This window comes from Meles meles, chromosome 13 (genome assembly GCF_922984935.1).
Source record: "Meles meles chromosome 13, mMelMel3.1 paternal haplotype, whole genome shotgun sequence".
Classification (NCBI taxonomy): domain Eukaryota; kingdom Metazoa; phylum Chordata; class Mammalia; order Carnivora; family Mustelidae; genus Meles; species Meles meles.
In genome coordinates, this window is record NC_060078.1 from 52,882,075 (window position 1) to 52,901,880 (window position 19,806).

The following is a 19,806-nucleotide window of genomic DNA, read 5'->3' on the forward strand; positions in this document are numbered from 1 at the left end:
TTTCAAATTTGGGAAATGTTGTGATCAAAATTTTTATTACGTTTTCATCAAATTTTTTGTAGAGCGGTTACTAGATTGCCAGGGACTACCTTTGGTCTCCAGACAACACATGAGAGTCACTGGCTAGACAAAGGAATACAAGATAAGAGAATATCCAGAGAGGAAGAGGTGATGGTTAACATTCAGTGGGATGATCTCTGTGTAGCAAGTATTTTAAGTTTTACATGGATTTAAACTCAGTCTGGTTTAGTAGCTGCCAGATCTGCGTCTTTTCTAGTACTTAATGGGGTCAGAATGGAGGGGTGGTGTGTGTTAATTATTGATAGGGAATATATTGTGCTGTTATGAAAAACTTAGTGGACTCTTCAGATTTTCATTCTTCTCACTTTGTCATCTTAGGGTTTGTTTTCTTTCTGCTAGTGAGTTAGGCCAGTTGCATGTATGCAACTAATTTAAAAACTCAGTGTCCTCTGAGGACCAGCAGCATTGGAATCATCTGAGAACTGTTAGGAATGAAAAACTTTAACCCCTCTCCCCATCCCGTTTGAATCAAAATCTGTATTTTTGTGAGATCATCAGATGTTATATACATGTTAAATTTAAGAAGCATTGCTTTAAAACATGAAGAGAATACCATCTGGAAAACATTTGTCTTTTATTAAAAATAAAGCATTTTCATGAAGTTTAAGATCAGGTAGTAGTCTTGGTTAACCAAACAGAGGAATTCAAAGGAGAATATCTCAAGGACAGAGTTCTTGATTGCCAAGAGTAGCAGGGACTGATTCCCATTAGCTTCTTTTTCTTTAATTTCTTTCAGTGATATTTTGTAGTTTTCAGTGTGTAGGTCTTTTGCTTTGTTAAATTTATTCCTAAGTATTTCACTTTTTTTCTACTTTTTGTAAGTGGGGTTTTTTTTTCATAATTTCATTTTTAGATTGCTTATTGTGAGTATATAGTACACAATTGATTTTTGTATTTTGATCTCATGTTCTGAAACTATGCTGAACTCTTTTAATGGTTCTGATAGATTTTAAGGATTTTCTATATACAGGATCATGTTATCTGTCAATGTAGTTTTACTTCCTCTTTCCTGGTCTTGATGCTTTTATTTCATTCTCTTGCCTAATTGCTCTGGCTGTAACCACCAGTACATCAATGGAAGTGGTTAGGACAGACATCCTTATCTTGTTTTTTTTGTTTTTTTGTTTTTTTGTTTTTTTGGTTTTTTTTTTAAGATTTTATTTATTTATTTGACAGATTACAAGTAGGCGGAGAGGCAGGCAGAGAGAGAGGAGGAAGCAGACTCCCTGCTGAGCAGAGAACCCGATGTGGGGCTCGATCCCAGGACCCTGGGATCATGACCTGAGCCGAAGGCAGAGGCTTAACCCACTGAGCCACCCAGGCGCCCCCCTTATCTTGTTTTTAATCTTAGGAGGAAAACTGTCTTTTGCTATTATGTTATCTCTGAGTTTTTGATATGGCTTTTATCATGCTGAGAATGTTTCCTTCTATTACTCTTTTGTTGAGTGTTTTTACATACAAGAATAAATACTTTTTCTGAATCTATTGAGATGATCATGTGGTTTTTTGTTCTTTATTATTATGGTGTGTTACAGTGATTGATTTTTATATGTTAAACCAACTTTACATTCATGGGACACATTCCATTTAATCATGGTATTTAATACATTTTAGATGTTGCTGGATTTGGTTTGCTAGTACTTTGTTGAGGATTTTTCTGTTGGTAGTCATAATGGATATTGGCCAGTGGTTTTCTTGTGATTTCTTTCACTGGTTTTGGTATTGGGGTAATAACTGGCCTCATAGATTGAGTTGGGAAGTGATCTGTCTTCTTACTTTTTTTTTTTTTTTGGAAAGAGTTTGTAAATGATTGGTTGTTAATTCTTTAAATGTTTGGTGGCATTGAAGCTATATGGTCCTGGTATTATAGGAAATTTTTGGAGTAATAGTTCAATCTTTTTACTTGTTATAAAGGTCTGTTCAGATTTTCTGTTACTTCTTGAGGCAGTTTCAATAGTTTGTGTCTTTTTACAAATTTGCTCATTTCATCTAGATTATCTAATTTGCTGGCCTATGATTGTAATATTCCCTTATAATCCTTTTTATTCCTATATAGTTCGTATTAATTTGCCTGCTTTCATTCATAATTTTAGTAATTTGAATCTTTTTTTTTTCTTTTTTCTTGGCTAAAGGTTTGTCAGTTTTGATCTTTTTAAAGACCCAAATTTTGGCTTCATTGATTTTTTTCTCCATTTTTCCATTTTATATTTCATTTATTTCCACTCTAATCTTTAATATTCTTTCTGCTTGATTTGGATTTAGTTTGCTTTTCTTTTCTAGTTTCCTAAGGTAGAAGGTTAGGTTATTGGTTTGAGTTTTTGTTTTTTTAGTAGACTTTTTAAAAATATATTTTATTAATATATGACAGAGAGAGATAGTAAAAGAGGGAACACAGCATGGGAGAGCTGGAGACAGAGCAGCAGGCTCAGGGAGCCTGATATATGGGGCTTGATCCCAGGACACTGGGTCATGACCTGAGCTGAAGGCATTTGCTTAACAACTGAGCCACCCAGGTGCCCGACTTTATTTTTTAGAGCAGTTTTAGGTTCACAGCAAAATTGAGAGGAAGGTACAGAAATAGCCTGTATAGTCCCTGCTTAATCATATGCATAGCCTTCTCCATTATCAACATCCTTCACTAAAGTGATAGATTTGTCATAATTGATGAACTTACGTTGACACTTCATTATCATCCAAAGTCCGTAGTTTACATTAGGATTCAGTCATTGGTTGTATATTCTATGGATATAGAGAAATGTATAATGACATAATCCACCATTATAGTATAACACATAGTATTTTTATTCCACTGAAAATTCTCTGCGCTCCACATATTCATCCCTATGAATGACCTGTCAACCTAACCCTTCCTACTCCTGTCAACCACTGATCTTTGTACTGCCTAACCCCTGTCAGCCGCTTTGTACTATCTTTGTATTACCTCCATATTTTTGCCTTTTTCAGGATGCCATATAATTGTAATTATACAAAATGCAGTGTTTTCAGATTGGGGCTTTTTTCACTTAGTAATATATGTATGTATATAAAATATTTATAGAATTTCTCCATGTCTTTCATGCCTTGATAGTTCATTTCTTTTTAACACTGAGTCATATTTCACTGTCTGGATATACACAGTTTATTTATCCATTCACCTACTAAAGGACATCTTGTTTCCAAGTTTTTGTGTTGACATGGGTTTTCATTTTTTTATGTAAATGCCAAGGAGCATAATTGCTAGATCATGTGGTAAGAGTATGTTTAGTTTTATAAGAAACTGCCATGCTGTCTTTCAAAGTGGCTGAAATTTTGCCTTCCCACAGCAATGAATTCCTCTTCTGCATCCTTGTCAGCATTTGGTGTTGTCAGTGTTTTGGATTTTAGCTATTCTAATAGAGGTTTCGTGATATCTCATTGTTTCAGTTGGCAGTTCCCTAATGGCAAATGTAGAGCATCTTTTCATGTGTTTATTTGTAATTTGATATCGATGGTGAAGTATCTGTTAGATCTTTTGATAATTTTAAAAATCAGATTGTTTTCTTACTGTTGAGTTTTAAGTGTTTTGTATATTGTGGATGAAATTCCTTTATCAGATTATGTCTTTTGCAAATGTTTTTTCTCGGTCAGTAAGTTGTCTTCTCATTCTCTTGCTCATCTTTTTTAATGAAGTCACTTACTTCATTCTTCTAAGCACTGCTGAGATTTCTTCTTTGACCTGTTATTTAGAAGTGTGTTGTTTAATTTTCACATACTTGTAAATTTGCCAGATATCCTTCTGTTACTGATTTCTAATTTTATTCCATTGTGATCCAAGACCATACTTTGATTTCTGTCCTTTTAAATGTATTAAGGCTTGTTTTGTGGCCAAATATGGTTTAGTCTGACAAATGTTCCATGTACACTTGAGAAAAATGAGTATTCTGTAAATATCGAGTTGGTTTATAGTATTTTCAAATCTTCTCTATTTCCTTGTTGATCTTTTACCTATCCTTCATTGATATTGAAGTCTCCAAATATTGTTGAATTGTCTGTTTCTCCAGTTCTGTCCATTTTTGCTTCATTTACGGGCTTTATTGTTAGCTGCATATGTGTTCTTTATTGTTATATCTTACTGATGGGTTGTCCTTTTTGCCATTATAAAATGCCTTTTTTTTAAAGATTTTATTTATTTATTTGAGAGAGAGAGCATGAGTGGGGAGCAGAGGGAGAGGGAGAAGTAGACTCTCTGCTAAGCAGGGAGCCTGATGCTGGGCTCAATCCCAGCACTCCAAGATGTGATCTGAGCCAAAGGCAGACAGTTAACTGACTGAACTACCCAGGTGCCCCAAACTGTCCTTTATTTCTAATAATTTTTGTCTTAAAGTTGATTTTAACTGATATTAATGTAGCCACTTGTGCTCTTTTATGTCTTCATAGACTATTGCTGTATTCTTAGATTACTTTTTTTTTGGAAGTAGGCTCAAACTCAACAGCCATGAGATTAAAAGTTACATGTTCTACCAGCTGAGTTAGTCAGGTGCCCCCTTAGATTACTTTCAAGTTAAATTTTTTTTATTACAATTTTGATTTTATTTCTTGTTATTCTCAACTAAACATTAATTCAGACTTCTGTGGAAAGTTGAAGACTACCATCACCCTCAAAAACTGGTTATCAGGGGGCCTAGTCAGTAGAACATGTGACTCTTGATCTTGGGGTGGGAAGTTAGACCCCTACCCTGGGTATAGAGGTTACTTTAAAAAAAAATTTTTTTTTTAAAAAGTGGTTATCAGGGGCGCCTGGGTGGCTCAGTGGGTTAAGGCCTCTGCCTTCGGCTCAGGCCATGATCCCAGGGTCCTGGGATCGAGCCCCACATCGGGCTCTCTGCTCGGTAGGGAGCCTGCTTCCCCCTCTCTCTCTGCCTGCCTCTCTGCCTACTTGTGATCTCTCTATCTCTCTATAAATAAATAAATAAAAATCTTAAAAAAAAAAGTGGTTATCAGATGTTGAGTGTAAAACTTAGAAGAGAAAAATACTCGCTAGGTCAATGAGAGGAGTGACTCCTGGGAGAAATCTTTCCTAGAGAATCTAGCAAATAAAATTTATTTTGTAATTTTATCTTTTTTTTTGGTAATGTTATCTTTTTTTTTAAAGAATAATACTAACAGTGATATCAATAGCTATTATTTGTTAACAGGCTCCTGCTATTTGCCAGATACTATGTGGGTCACTTTGCCTATGCTATTTTATTTAAACCTCTCAAAAGCTCTGCACAGTTAGATACTGTCCTTATTTTACAGATAAGAAAACAGATTCAGTAAATTTATTTAATGGAATCCCATGGGCTTCTAGCAAGTAAGTGAAGGAGCCAGGATTTTAAACTGCTGAATTTCTTGTTACCATCACTCGGTGAGTCAGCTACCTGGCCACATATAGATAAGAAGTAGTTTCCAGGTACTGTAAGAACTAATAGGGATGGTGTGAATTTGAATTTTTTTGAGATACTGTTAGTAAATTATGTGTATGATGTGTAAATAAAAATTTTCAGTGATTTGATGCTATTAGAATTGAAGGAGAAACATGGCCAAGAGGCAAAATGATGGCTAGGGACTTGCACCAACAAATGGTCTATTCTCTATTTCGTTTGTGTCCATATTTGCCCTGCTGGACATGGCTAGGAATAGCAAATGTTTGAAAGAGAAGATGCCACAACTACATTATCTCTTAGTATTTTTTTTTTTGTCTCTTTTACGTGTTTGAGTTTACTTTATATATTGTTCCTTCTAGATAATACATTCACATGGACCAATTTCAAAAGATACTGAATATACCAGTGTGTTCAATGAAAGTCTTTTTACCATGTCCACCAGCTATGAAGCCAAGTATGTTTCTTACTTGGAGGAAACCATTATTAGAAGTTTCATTGTTTTACTGCAGGATGTTTCTCTTTTTCTCCCCTCCGTTCTTTTTTCTCTCTTCCCTCTCCCACACCCTGAAAAGCTATAAATATTAGGGTAGAGTTAAAGGAATAAACAAGGAACAGGAAAATACCCAGCAATCAGCAACTGTATGAAAATCATTTCCATTCCTAGGCCTGAAAATGCAAGGGAAGGGATCTATTAATAGAACTTGACAAAAACTTTAGCAGGAGAGAGGCTGTTTAACAGAGTCTATGGTTTTAGAGAAAGAAATCCCAACTACCTATAGTGAGGAAACCGGGGTGGATGGAGGGGACACTTTTACCACCCTCTGATTATTTAGCCATCCCACTCATTGTTTGAACACATCAGAAGCTAGAGGACAAGGTTGCCTGGAAAACACATGTTAGGCAAATTGTGCACAAAGCAGGGTAGAGAAAGATGAGCAGTAAACCTGGAGAAGCAATCAAGATATTGAGCACAACTAGAAGAGCCTTTTTTTTCTTCATAGTTACATAATATTCCATTACACAGATGTATGTATCATTCTTTTTTTCTTTTTTTTATTACAGATTTTATTTATTGATTTGACAGACAGAGATCACAAGTAGGCAGAGAGGGAGGCAGAGGGAGGAGGAAGTAGGCTCCTGCTGAGCAGAGAGCCTGATGCGGGGCTCGATCCCAGGACTCTGGGATCATGACCTGTGCCGAAGGCAGAGGCTTTAACCCACTGAGCCACCCAGGTGCCCCTGTATCATTATTTCTGTAACCAGTCTTGTTAATGGACATAAAGGCTGTTTCTGTGCTCGCTTCGGCAGCACATATACTAAAAAAAAAAAAAAAAAAAAAAAGGCTGTTTCTAATTGTTCGCTACTACAAACAGTGCTGTCAGAAACAACTGTGTAAAATAATTTTATGCACATGCACAAATATATCTAAGATAAATGACGAGTAGAATTGCTGGGTCAAAGAGTGTGTGCATTTATAACATTAATAGATATCATCAAATTGGCTATTGTAGAGATTATACCTATTTAATCTTCCCAACAGTGTATTGGCGTGCCTGCTTTTCCATTGCCTTTGCCAGCATGCTGCTATCAATATACAGAACTAATTATATCTACTGCCTTAACATTGATCAAAGCTCAGGAGAATGAATGTTCACTCAGGTATTTTTTTCTCTGTTATTATAAAGTATTTGTTGAAAAAGAATATATCATAACTACATATGAGGAATAAAGACTAATAAACCATCACTTGTTGACCTATCGTTTAGGTTAGAAGTGAGTTCAACACTTTATCATTAAGTAATGACTATTTTATCCACAATAATACTTTTTTTGTCTTAAACTTTTATATAATATAGACATGATAATATAGAATGGACATAATAATATAGCTACACCATCTTTTTAAATTTTTTTTTAAGATTTTATTTATTTATTAGCATAAGCAGAGGGAGCAGCAGGCTTCCTGCTGAGCAGGGAGCAGCAGGCTTCCTGCTGAGCAGGGAGCCTAATGTGGGATTTGATCCCAGGACTCTGGGATCATGACCTGAGCCAAAGGTTAAGCGGATGCTTAACTGGAGCTGGCTAAGTCACCCAGGCTCCTCTAGCCCATCTTTTAAAAAAAGATTTTATTTATTTATTTGACAGAGAGAGAGCACAAGCAGGGGGAGCAGCAGAGGGAGAGGGAGAAACAGGCTCCCTGCCGAGCAGGGAGCCCAATGCAGGACTCCATCCCACGATGCTGGGATCATGACCTGAGCCAAAAGCAGAGGCCCAACCATCTGAGCCACCCAGGCGCCCTACACCATCTTTTTTTAAATCAACTTTTTGTTTTGGGACAATTTCTGATTAACAGAAAAATTACAAAAATACTACAGAGAGTTCCCATATATCCCATATCCAGTTTCCTCTGTTGTTAAACATTTTCTTAGTGTAGTACATTTGTTAAAATTAACCAGTGTTGTTATGTTATTATTTTATTCAGATTTCTTTCATTTTTACCTAATGTCTTCATTCTGTTCCAGGGTGCCATATTACATTTAGTCATGTCTTCTTAGGCTCTTCTTGACTATAGCAGTTCCTTAGACTTTTCCTTGTTTTTGATGACCTTGACAATTTTGAGGAGTTAATGGTCAGATGTTTTGTAGAATGTCCCCAAGTTGGGATTTGTTTAATGTTTTTCCCATTATCTGTCAGGGTTATGAGTTTTAGGGAGCAAAACCATAGAGGTGAAGTGCCATTTTCATCACAACACATTAACAACAAATACTGTCAACATTACTTATCACTGGTGATACCGACCTTGATCATCTGTCTAAGGTAGTGTTTGTCAGATATCTCCACTTTAAAGGTACTCTTTTCCTCCTTTATATCAGCTTTTTTTGATGATGTATTTGCCTGTTCATCTTTTCTCATCCTTTTTAGTTCTTCAGAGTTATTTTACTCTATGTTTATTGTGAGACTGATACAGTTGGGCTTTTATTGTCAAATTTTGTATGTTCTCTTTGTACCACTTTTTCCTCCTATCCCCCTTTTCTTGGGTATCTCCTGGGTTGAAGTGTTTTTTCCTCTGATACGGTATTTTCCCCTTTATTAATTTTTAAGTTTTATACTTTTTTCCCTATTTAAATGGCTATCCTTGAAAAGTCTTAGCTTTTTTGTTGTTGTTGTTAAAGTCTTAGCATTTATCTCTTCAAGTACTGCTCCTCCCCCATCCTGGAACTCTAATTAGAGTTATGTTAGACATTTTCATTTTCTTTCATGTCTCTTAACGTTTATGGATTTTCATCTTTGGTCTCTGTGCTGCAGCATTATAATTTCTTCTTAACTGTTACCTGGTTCTCAGATTCCCTCTTCAAGCAATGTCTAATCTGCAAGGGATTTTGTTTTCTATAAGTTCTACTTTTTTCTTAAATTTGCCTGGTAATTATTTATAGTCTTCCATTTTGTTCATTTATAAGTTGTCTTGTATTTTATTACATCATTTTTATGATTGGGTTGATAATAAGTCTTTGGTAGCCTAAGGCTGTTGTTTTTCTTCTGGTTCTTCTTCATAATGCTTTATTTCTCTTGAGATGCAGAAAAAAGCATTTGACAGAATTCAACATCCTTTCATGATAAAAACTCTCAAATTTTGTGTGGAAGGAACATGCCCTAACATAATAAAGGCTGTATGTGAGGCTGTATGTGACAAACCCACAGCTAACATCTTACTTAACATTGAAAGGCTTTGAAAGCTATCCCATTAAAATCAAGAACAAGACAAGGGTGCCCATTCTCACCAGTATTCAACATAATACTGGAATCCTTGGAATCCTAGCCAGAGCAATTAGGCAAGAAAAAGAAATAAAAGACATCCAAATCAGAAAGAAAGTAAAGTTGTCTGTTTGCAGATGATGTCATACATGGAAAATTCTAAAGACTACCCCCAGAAAATGTTAAAAGAAATAAATTCAGTAGAGTTGCAGGATACAAAATCAACATACAAAACTCAGTCCATTTCTGTACACTAACAAAAAATTATCTGAAAAAGAAAGAAAATTCTATTATAATATCAAAAGTAATTAAGTACCTATGACTAGAACTAAAAATTATAAGACATTGATGTAAGAAGTTGAAGACACAAATAAATGAAAAGATTTTATGTTCATGGATTGAAAGAATTAATAATGTTTAAAATGTCCATGCTATCAAAGCCATATATAGGTTCAGTGTAATCCCTTTCAAAATCCCAATGGCATCTTTTACAGAGGCAGAAAAAATAATCCTAACATTTGTATAGAACCATACATGACCCCAAATACTAAAGCAGTCCTGAGAAAAAACAAAGTGGGAAGCATGACATTTCCTGATTTCAAACTTTATTATGAAGCTGTGGTAATCAAAACAATATGGTACTGGCATAAAAAGAGACACATAGGCTAATGGAACAGAATCAAGAGCTCAGAAGTAAACCCTTGCATATATGTTCAACTAATATTTGACAAAAGGAGCCAAGAATACTTGATGGGGAAAGAATAGTCCCTTCAATAAATGGTGTGGGGAAAACTGGATATTCACATGCAAACAAATGAATTTGGACCCTACCTTATACCACGTACAAAAAATTAATTGGAAATGGATTAAAGGCTTCAGTACAAAACCTGAAATTATAAAACTAGAAGAAAATGGGATTTTCTAATTCAAGTCTCTTACATTAAGTTTCTCTGGATTGATAACTACTTTCTCTGTACTTGTTTTGGATACAAAATCTTGTGGATTTTATTCTAGTTTATTCTGACTTTAATCTGTTATAAAATTAGTTTTCCTAAGATACGGTTTTCATTTTAGCATGTCTCTCAGGAGCTTCCTACGTATTGGGTCAAAGATCTAGTCAAGGTTTTGGTCAGTTAACCCTGATCTTAGTGGTATACCAGCTTTGAAAAGAAAAACATGTAAACCTGTTGAAGAGTCTTTTGCCTCATTTAGAAGGTCTCTTAGAATGCCCCCTTTTCAGATCATAGACTTCAGTCTAGGTCAAGATTCACTTTTGTTAATTAGTAAATTCATATGTGCATTCATCAGTTAAAAAACTCTTTGTATCCTTATCCCCCTATAATCTTTACTTAAAATTTCATTAACACGTATCTGTTAAGTTTGTACCATATTACTGTACATATGCTAAATTTGCCTTAAAGTTTTTCAATTGTTGGGGTCCCTGGGTGGCACAGTTGGTTTAGTGGTGACTCTCAGTTTCAGCTCAGGTCATGGTCTCGGGGTAATGGGATTGAGGCCCACAAGGGGCTCAGCATGACGTCTTCTTAAGATTCTCTCTCCCTGTGGGGTGCCTGGGTGGCTCAGTGGGTTAAGCCTCTGCCTTTGGCTCAGGTCATGGTCTCAGAGTCCTGAGACGGAGCCCCGAATCAGCCTGTATGCTCAGCAGGGAGCCTGCTTCCCTTCCTCTCTCTCTGCCTGCCTCTCTGCCTACTTGTAATCTCTGTCAAATAAATAAATAAAAATTAAAAAAAAAAAAAGAGTCTCTCTCCCTGGGGCGCCTGGGTGGCTCAGTGGGTTGGACCTCTGCCTTTGGCTCGGGTCAGAGTCTCAGGGTCCTGGGATCGAGCCCCACATCAGGCTCTCTGCTCAGCAGGGAGCCTGCTTAGTCCTCTATCTCTACCTGCCTCTCTGCCTACTTGTGATCTCTCTCTCTGTGTCAAATAAATAAATAAAATCTTAAAAAAAAAAAAAAAGATTCTCCCTCTCCCTTTGCCCCTCTCCCTGGCACTCACTCTCTCTTAAATAAATCTTGGCGGGGGGAGCTTTCTAGTTACCTCTAAAAAAAAAAGTGTCTCAGTTGTTTAATGTGATTTTTGGTTGTCCTTAACTAGATTGGAAGCTCCTTGGAGGCAGAGGCTGGTGTGTTAAATTTTATTTACATTTATTTTAATTTAAAGTAAAATGCTATGTGTACAGTAGGTGCTTAATAGGTACTTAGTAGTTAACCTTATAGTCCACAGATACTCTTTGGGCTGTTCTATTCTATGAGGTAAATTTAAGCTTTCCTTTGGCACAAACTATGTAATAAAGAATTACTGTGATGATCTTTAGTTACTGTTCGTGGTAATATGCTATATATACACATGGAGGAATGGTACTCATCTGCTTTGACTCTGGATCTTTTATTCCTCAGGGTTGTTTTGTTTTGAGGGCTTTGGGTTAGTTATCTAAAAAATTGCCCAACCAAATATTCTTTCTTCTCTGTTTATAATTTAATGTCTAACTTTTTGTTATTAAGCAAAGTAATTTATAGCCTGAGTTTGCAGGATATTTATTCTTACATAAAATTGGTAAAACCCCAACCTACAAGCAGAGCAATCAAGGATGACATTTACATAAGCTTGTCTGAGGCTCTTCAACCTGGCCTCTGAAGTCTAGTGTTTAAAGTAGTGATGAATGCTGGAGAAAGTTAAAAACTCTTTACTGTCCCACTAGGAATTCCACATAACTTTTCAGTTGGTTGTTGTGATATTATTTCATGTCTTCAATAAATTCCACATTTGTTGACTTGGAATCATATACTTTTTTTAAAGATTTTATTTTTAAGTAATTTCTGCTCCTAATATGGGGCTCAAACTCATAACCCTAAGATCAGGAGTTACACAGGCTAGCCAGGTGCCCATGTTAAAGGTCTTTTTTAACAAATGGGTTGAGTCAGATACTTGCCACAGAGTGCTACAGCTAGGTCCTGTGCCATTATATTCTAATGTCCTGCAGAACAGGCCAAAGTACCCCAATGTACTGCCAAGTACCATGTGCTAAGATAGCTGTGGCCTACAGAGTCCCTGAGAGTGATGCCAATCATCATCAGAAGCATTTTTTAAAGCACCTATCTATACATGGTTCTATCCTAGGCACTGTACAAAACGAGTTAAACAGACTTGGCCCCTGCCCCCTGGGAATTTTCAATCTAAGATGATGCTGACATGGACAGACATAAGGATATTGAGACAACTGAACAAACATTGAACAAGAACATAAAGTACTAACATTATGCACAAGCAAAGGGGTAAGTGCATTTTGTGGGATAGTATTAAAGGAAGCCTCATGGGACATGAACAGGGTGGGGTAGAGCAATCTCTCTCAGGTTAGATTAGTTTTCATTAGGAAGTCTGGTTTTCATACAGACTTCAAGTAGGGACCAGACATTCCAGAAATAAAACACAATGAAAAGACTTGAAGCAAAGAGAGAAGTTTAGAACTATATTGTTGGACTCTTCATGATGTCCAAAATGGTAATTCTGGATCGTTCTGAATCTGAAAGTGGGGGTTGATGTTTTGGATTATTAGCAGGTTGGCATTAAAGTTGGGTCTAAATCAAAACCAGTTCAATGCAGAGCAAAAAGCAAACCAAGAAAACCTGGAAACCTGCATAGCTTTTACAGACAGTCTGTTTTGCTTATTAAAACTCTTATAAACCATTGGTCACTTAACTGGAGCGGTTATTGTCTCAGGAACATACACAAGGTTGTCTTGTGAAGCACCTATTTTTGCTCATTAAATTGTGTTCTGTGTTAGAAACGTTAGCACTCTGGCAACATACAGAAATTATTTCTCAAGAATTGGTGAGAGGTTTTTTGTTTTGTTTTGTTTTGTTTTTAAGGTATCTTTCTATCCCAGAGAAAGGTCGTAGGAATTCTGGTTGTTACAGTAAGCAGTGCACATAGATGTTGAGCCCTAAATATTACCTGCCCTTAAGTCATTAATTTCTTACCTTCCAAGATGTGCCTTTAACACCATGCGTACATAAATTTGAATTTAAATCACAGCGCAACAATCTACTTTCACAGTGTATGCCAGATAAAACTGATTACTTTTTCAGTAGACACAAGCTTATGAGTTTCCCCATTAGTTCTCAGCTCGCTGTTTGATGTCATTCACATCTGAAATGTGAAAATTTGAATTTACCCAGAGTATTGGAGTGTATTTTCTTCACAAAGGTTCTTCACTGTACAAAAGAATTCACAATAGATTTTTTTTAATTGCAAGCTTCCCTAGTGCCCTTTAAATTATTGGGTTTTCAAAACTTATATTTATACAGAGCTTCTTCAATTGCTGTCCATTGTGTAAATACAGTACATTGAAAACGTAAGTGGTGAACCCCACTGAGACATTAAAAATTCAGTAATGCCTTTTTAAAATATTGAAGCCTTTTTATGCCCTTAGGTATTTGACTTGTGTGATGTGCACTTACTCATATTTCTGCCGCCTCATTAGAATTGGGGTTTTATAGGGCTAGTCTTGTCTTTCCTCATTTTCCATAACTCTTTGTGCTGTAATATAACAGTAAGAAGAATCTAGTAACTTGCTATTTTTCTTTTGACTCCAAGTCACGGGATAGTAGCACATGGTAAACTTCCTAATAGGAAGAGTATGATTTAGGTATTGCCATCCAGAGAAATCCAGCGATTGTTTTAACTCACTACATAGCTTGCCTGGGTAATCTTTAGCTCTAAGAAATACCTCCCCTGGGTGACAGTTTATTCTCATGGTATGCTTACTACTAAACATTTATCTTTTCTTTTAAATATTAAACTATTCTTGAACTAGACTATCTGAAAGAGCCTGGAGAGGTTTAGGCAAAATAAAGACAGAAGTATAGACAAAATTATTTCAGAATAACTGGAAATAGGAACTGTAAAATACAGCCAATGTCTTCATTTAATCTAGTGCATCTTTTATATATGATTCAAGGAATAGGTAGAAAATTTCCAATAGTGTACAGATTTTTTGTTTTTCATGCACAAAAAGAATTCATACCCACTGATTCAGGAAGGAAACTGAAAATTGAACTCATTATATTAGAACCATCTGAGATGTTTAAAGGAAAAACAATTCAGACGTCTCTAGATAGCCCATGTTCATGATATATAAAAGTGGTAGTGATTTTTTTCTAGGAAATGTATTGCTTCACTCCATCAGTAGATAGTTCCAAGTACCCTGTTGAAAGGAGAGAAGGAAGAAGGTACATTGGAAGCATGTAAAATACGTTCTTTCCTTCCCAGTTTTTATTCTGAATGGGTTAGAAAATAGTCTTGTAGTTAACTTGGGCTTGGTATAGAATAGTTAAAAAGAAACACCTATAGATTTTCAAATCATAGTTTTAAATAAGTACCTCAGTAGAGAATTCAGCAAATATTTGAGAGTCACAGGAACTTGGGATTTATCAATAAGCAAAACAAAACCGTTATTTTTCCTGTTGGAGCTTATGTTCTAGTTCAAAAGTCAGCAGACTTTTTTGTTAAAAACCAGAAAGTAAGTATTTTAGGTTTTGCGTGTGGCCATGTTCCGTATAAAACTTTATTTACAATAGCAAGCAGCTGGCTGGATATGGTCAATGGCCATAGTTTCCTAACCCATATTCTTGTAGGTAGAAACAGAATTAGAGTATGTTAGGTGATAAGTACTTTGGGAAAAAGAAAAATAGTGCAGAGTAATTTAAATAGGGAGTATCATGAGGCAGGAGTTGGCAGGGCGAGTCTCACTGAGTTCAAGAGGAGGAGGAACCAAGACAGACTGAAAAGTTAGTGACTGGTGATGGGGAAAAAAAAAAAACAACAATAAATGGTGATGTCCTAGAAATATAATGAAGAACCATATATTGGGAAGAAGAAGGGAACATCTAGGAAGGCTGAGATTACACCACTGAATTTAACTAATCTTGGGTTATTAGTGACCAGTCTGAGTAGTTTTCATGGAGAGAATTGAAGGAGGGAGTGAAAACAGGTAAGTCTTTTGAGGAATTTTGTTGTAAATGAAGCAGAGAGGGAGCAGTGAGGGAAGAAGGACCAAGAGAAGAATTTGGTTGTTCTTGGGGGTTTTTTTGTTGTTTTTTTTTTTTAAGATTTCATTTATTTATTTGACAGACAGAGATCACAGGTAGGCAGAGAGGCAGGCAGAGAGAGAGAGAGGAGGAAGCAGGTTCCCTGCCGAGCAGAGATCCCAGGACCCTGGGATTATGACCTGAGCCGAAGGCAGAGGCTTTAACCCACTGAGCCACCCAGGCGCCCCAGAATTTGGGTTTTTTTGAGATAGAAGAAATAATGACATATCTGATGGAAATAATCCAGTAAAGAGTAGAGAGGAAATGATGTGGGAGACAGTTGCTGGAGCTGGAGCTTTGAGTTGGCAAGGGAATGGGATCTGGTGTGTCAGTAGAGGGGTTAACTTCAGATAGGTGTGATGTTGGTAGGTGAGTACGTGTACCATGGAGAGTCTGGATTTGTCTTATAGCTTCAATTTTCTGATTGAAGAATTATCAGTAGAGAATATGAAAATTGAAGTACAGAGGTTTTATATATACCTATTGTTTTTTACTTTTAGTACCAGCATTTGAGAGATCTTTGGTGACTCATTAAAATGACTTTTATTGTACCCTCTGAGGTAGTTTTAAACTTAACCTAGCAAATATGTATATTTTAAGGATTAAACCCTACATCATGGGATTGAGTAATGATGCATGTAATTCTTGTGGCACAGCAACTGGTATCCTGTAGACACTCAAGAAGTGCTATTATTAGAGGACATAGTTAGTAAATATGCTAAATAGAAATCATAGATCCTTTGATGTCCCTCCTGATGTTCTTTCTACTTCACAGTGTGGTCTTTCTTTATGCAGTGGCTAGTGATATTACTGGCCCCAGCGATCAGGGGCTACATAGATGGATGCTTGTTCTTATGCATCTTAATTATTTTATCATGCTATATTAATTTCTTTGTACAGTAAAAATGGTTTTTGTATACAGTATCCTGCTATAGATTGTAATCCTCCAGAAGGTAGGTAATAATTTTTACACATTTCCAAGAAAATGTCTCAAGTAGTAGTTTCAAGTGTGTAGAGGGTATTCAACAAATGTGGTGATTAGTAAATCAGTGTTTCATATTTCTGTGACTAAACTTAGGTACTCAGTTCTTTAGGACTTGCTCTAATTCAGACCTGAGACCATTCCACTATTCTGAAAAATTCTGGAGCTAAATTGTATTGGATTTTAGCAGTTAGAAAACCTCCAAATATAGCTATTCTAAATACCCTCCAAAGAAAGGTAGTAGCCAGATTTAACAGTAAGCATACAATAATAGAAGTATAATTGGCACACACAGCTGTTGGAATGCCATAAGAACCGGCATTGTGATCATTAAAAGAAGTTTGTTAGATGGATATTTTATGTAAGTGATGAACCACTAAATTTTACTCCTAAAACTAATACCATGTTAGCTAACTAATTTACATACAAATGTGGTGGGGGGAGACGCTAGAAAATAATACTCAACTATTCCATATTGAAAATCAAAGTAAGATAAATTAATTTTGTATAACTACAAGAAAATAGCCTTGGTTATCTTGACATACTGCACCAAGGAAGTAATGAGTGAAGTCAAGAAGTGATATTTTTACTAAGTACTAGAGAATCTAACCGTGGGCAAGAACTGTTTGGGAAGAGCAAGGTGAAATGGCCATTTCCTTCTTCGGTAGCCAGTGTGACTAGAAAAAGTGAGAATCTGTTTTCTTCATAAGAAGGAGCTGTGTTCAAGCCTTTAATCTTAGGTTTGCTGATAAAGATTTAAAAAATTTGAAGAAGCTGTTTCCAAGAATTTAGGAAGTAAAACTTGGCTATTTTTGCAGACAACTGAGAAATTCTAAATTTAGTCAAATATAGGTTCCCATCCCATCTATAATAGTTACCTCTAAAGCATCAGAACATCCAACTTCAGAAAAATATTTAGATCAATGGAAAATATTAAGTCATTTTCTAAAAATCTGTCTTGTGTTGAAACATTACTTTCTTTTTTTATTATAGGTCCAGTTGTTTACGTCTTGGATCTTGCGGATAGACTGATCTCAAAAGCTTGTCCATTTGCTGCAGCAGGAATAATGGTTGGCTCTATCTATTGGACAGCTGTGACTTATGGAGCAGTGACAGTGATGCAGGTTCACTATTTTACTGTGTTCAGTGATAATATTTTTTATGTGAAGATATATTAAATAGATTTTTATTAGAGTTTTAAAAATTGTTACTATTATTTTGAACAAGTAATAACCTCATGGCTTAAAAATAAGAAACAGATAAGAAATTTATCCAGTGAAAAGTCATCTTACTCCTGCCCGTTTGCCCAGATTCCTCCGCACTTCTCCAGGTAGCCACTATTATGTATATAATATATTCTTCTAGACTTTCTTTGTGCTTGTGCAAGAAAAAATAAATTTGTTCTCCCACACACATACCTTTTTCCCCTTAATGGAAGCAAATTAGAACTGTACCCCCCTTTTTTTTCCACAGTGAACCTTGGATATCTTTTCATATAAGTATGGAGAAATCTTCATAGCATTCTATGTGTGGAATTAGAACAGTTTAACTAACCAGTCTGTTGTTGATTAGGCGATTAGTTGCTTCCTGTTTTTGCTACAATCAGTAACTGTTGGTGAAGATTATTAGTCTTAAATTTCAAGATTTAGTCCCAGACCATTGACGCCTCTTTATATTTCTTCTCTAAGGATTTCCAGCTATCATCTCTGTGCTTTTTGTGCTTATCTATGTCTTGGCCCTAATCTCTCCTCAAATCCAGTCCTACCGTCACAGTTTGACCCTTCTCCTTAAATGACCTCTTATGATTTCACACTCAATATTATTGAAATCAGATTCGTTTTTTCCTCAATTTGAAACATCAGTTTATTCCCCATCATAATCTGTCTACACCTTTGATAACTACTATTCTTTCCCATCTAATCAGTCTTATCCTACATTCTTAGGATTACCTTTAGCTCTTTCTACTTCGTAGACCTTTATCAGTCCACTGACCCCAAGTCCAAGCAATTTTCATTTTGATATGAATGATATATATGATTAAATGATATATATCATTTATATAACAATATTTATATATTATTTATATATCTGTAGCTTCCTTTCCACAGTCTTAACCACCTGACTTCTTGTCACTGGCCCATCATACCTGTGGGCTAAAGGAGCCTCTTGATTGGTTTCTCTTAATTTCATTCTCTTCTATTAGTCCATCCTTCTAAATCAGTCTTCCTAAAATAATACCTCCAACATCTATTCCAACCTCACCATCTCCTCTGCCTTAAGTAGTACTTTATCAGTGCAGCACTAAGATTGGGTTAAGTGTTTCATAAATAACTCAGTAATAGTTAACACACTATATAATATTCTAGAAATTGCACATAACCTGCCTATGCCGGGTCCATAGTGAATGGCATTTCTAGTTGCTTCATTAATATTCATGGTGGACAGATACTGCAAGGCTTCTTCATGAAGTGCTGATGACACCCCCAAAATCTGGATATAGTCACTAGAATGAGTTGCAAAATGAATTGCATCATTTGTCATGAGTGTAATAGGTAAAGATTAAGAACCACTGACTTGAAAAAGATTCCATTTTCTTAACCTGATTTGTTACACAGGGTGCTTCACAGTCTCACTTCATTCTACTTTGAGGCCTGTTGACCTCCAACCCAACCTTATGCTGTTTAGTTTTTTTACCTGTGTCCTTTGGATTTTGTCACCCTCCCTGCTTCATACCTGTCCTTCCATTCCTCTCTCTACTTATCCAAACCTAATCGCTTCTTCCAGGCTTAGTTGAGATGCCCACCCCCCCCAATCAAACCTACCAAACAACTCCTGACCACTGTCACTTCTTTTTCCTCTACATTCATAACATTTTCAGTCCTCATATGGCAGCTAATTTTGTGCTGACCAAGTGATATTTCTTAGGCTACCTGTTATTTAACTTTTCCTGTATTCAGGCCTTGCTTTTCCTATGAGAAGGTAGTTTCCTTGAAAGTAGACTGTCTTATACTTATGTTCCTAATATAGCATATACACAGAGAATAACATTTAAAGGCTTGTATAAAATACTGGGGTTTTTTTTTAATATGACTCATTTAGTCAGGTAGTAGCAGGTTTTTTGACTTACTATTTCCCCTGCAATAATTTATTAAAAATACAGTAATGAGTAGATCATTAGTTCAGGGAGGTTTAGAATGGTTCACTAAGACTGACAAAGACACAAAAGCTTAGAGTAGATATATACATTATTTAATGCACAAACACATTATACAGACATATATTTTTTGCAGATGAGGAAACGAAGGCCCTCTGAGATTGTGTGATTTCCCTTAATACCTAATTGACATAAGAAGTAGGGTGGCTCTTTTTGAGGAAAGATTTTAGGCTTGCTCAATCTTAAAAGAAATTTGGTAATTAATGGGACACATTGATAAGAGTCAATTAAGGAATATAGTTTGTATCCTCTAAATTTTGGCACTTTG

The 19,806-nt window shown here is 35.9% G+C and overlaps 1 protein-coding gene across 1 annotated transcript in view; it reads left to right on the forward strand.

Annotated features, from left to right (window-relative positions):
- The window catches only part of MARCHF5 (membrane associated ring-CH-type finger 5), a 48,733-nt gene that overhangs the window by 21,129 nt on the left and 7,798 nt on the right, over nucleotides 1–19,806 (forward strand). Inside the window, exon 3 of the mRNA XM_046026536.1 lies at nucleotides 17,318–17,448. Coding sequence (XP_045882492.1) covers nucleotides 17,318–17,448 — 131 coding nt within the window. The remainder of the gene's footprint in view (nucleotides 1–17,317; nucleotides 17,449–19,806) is intronic.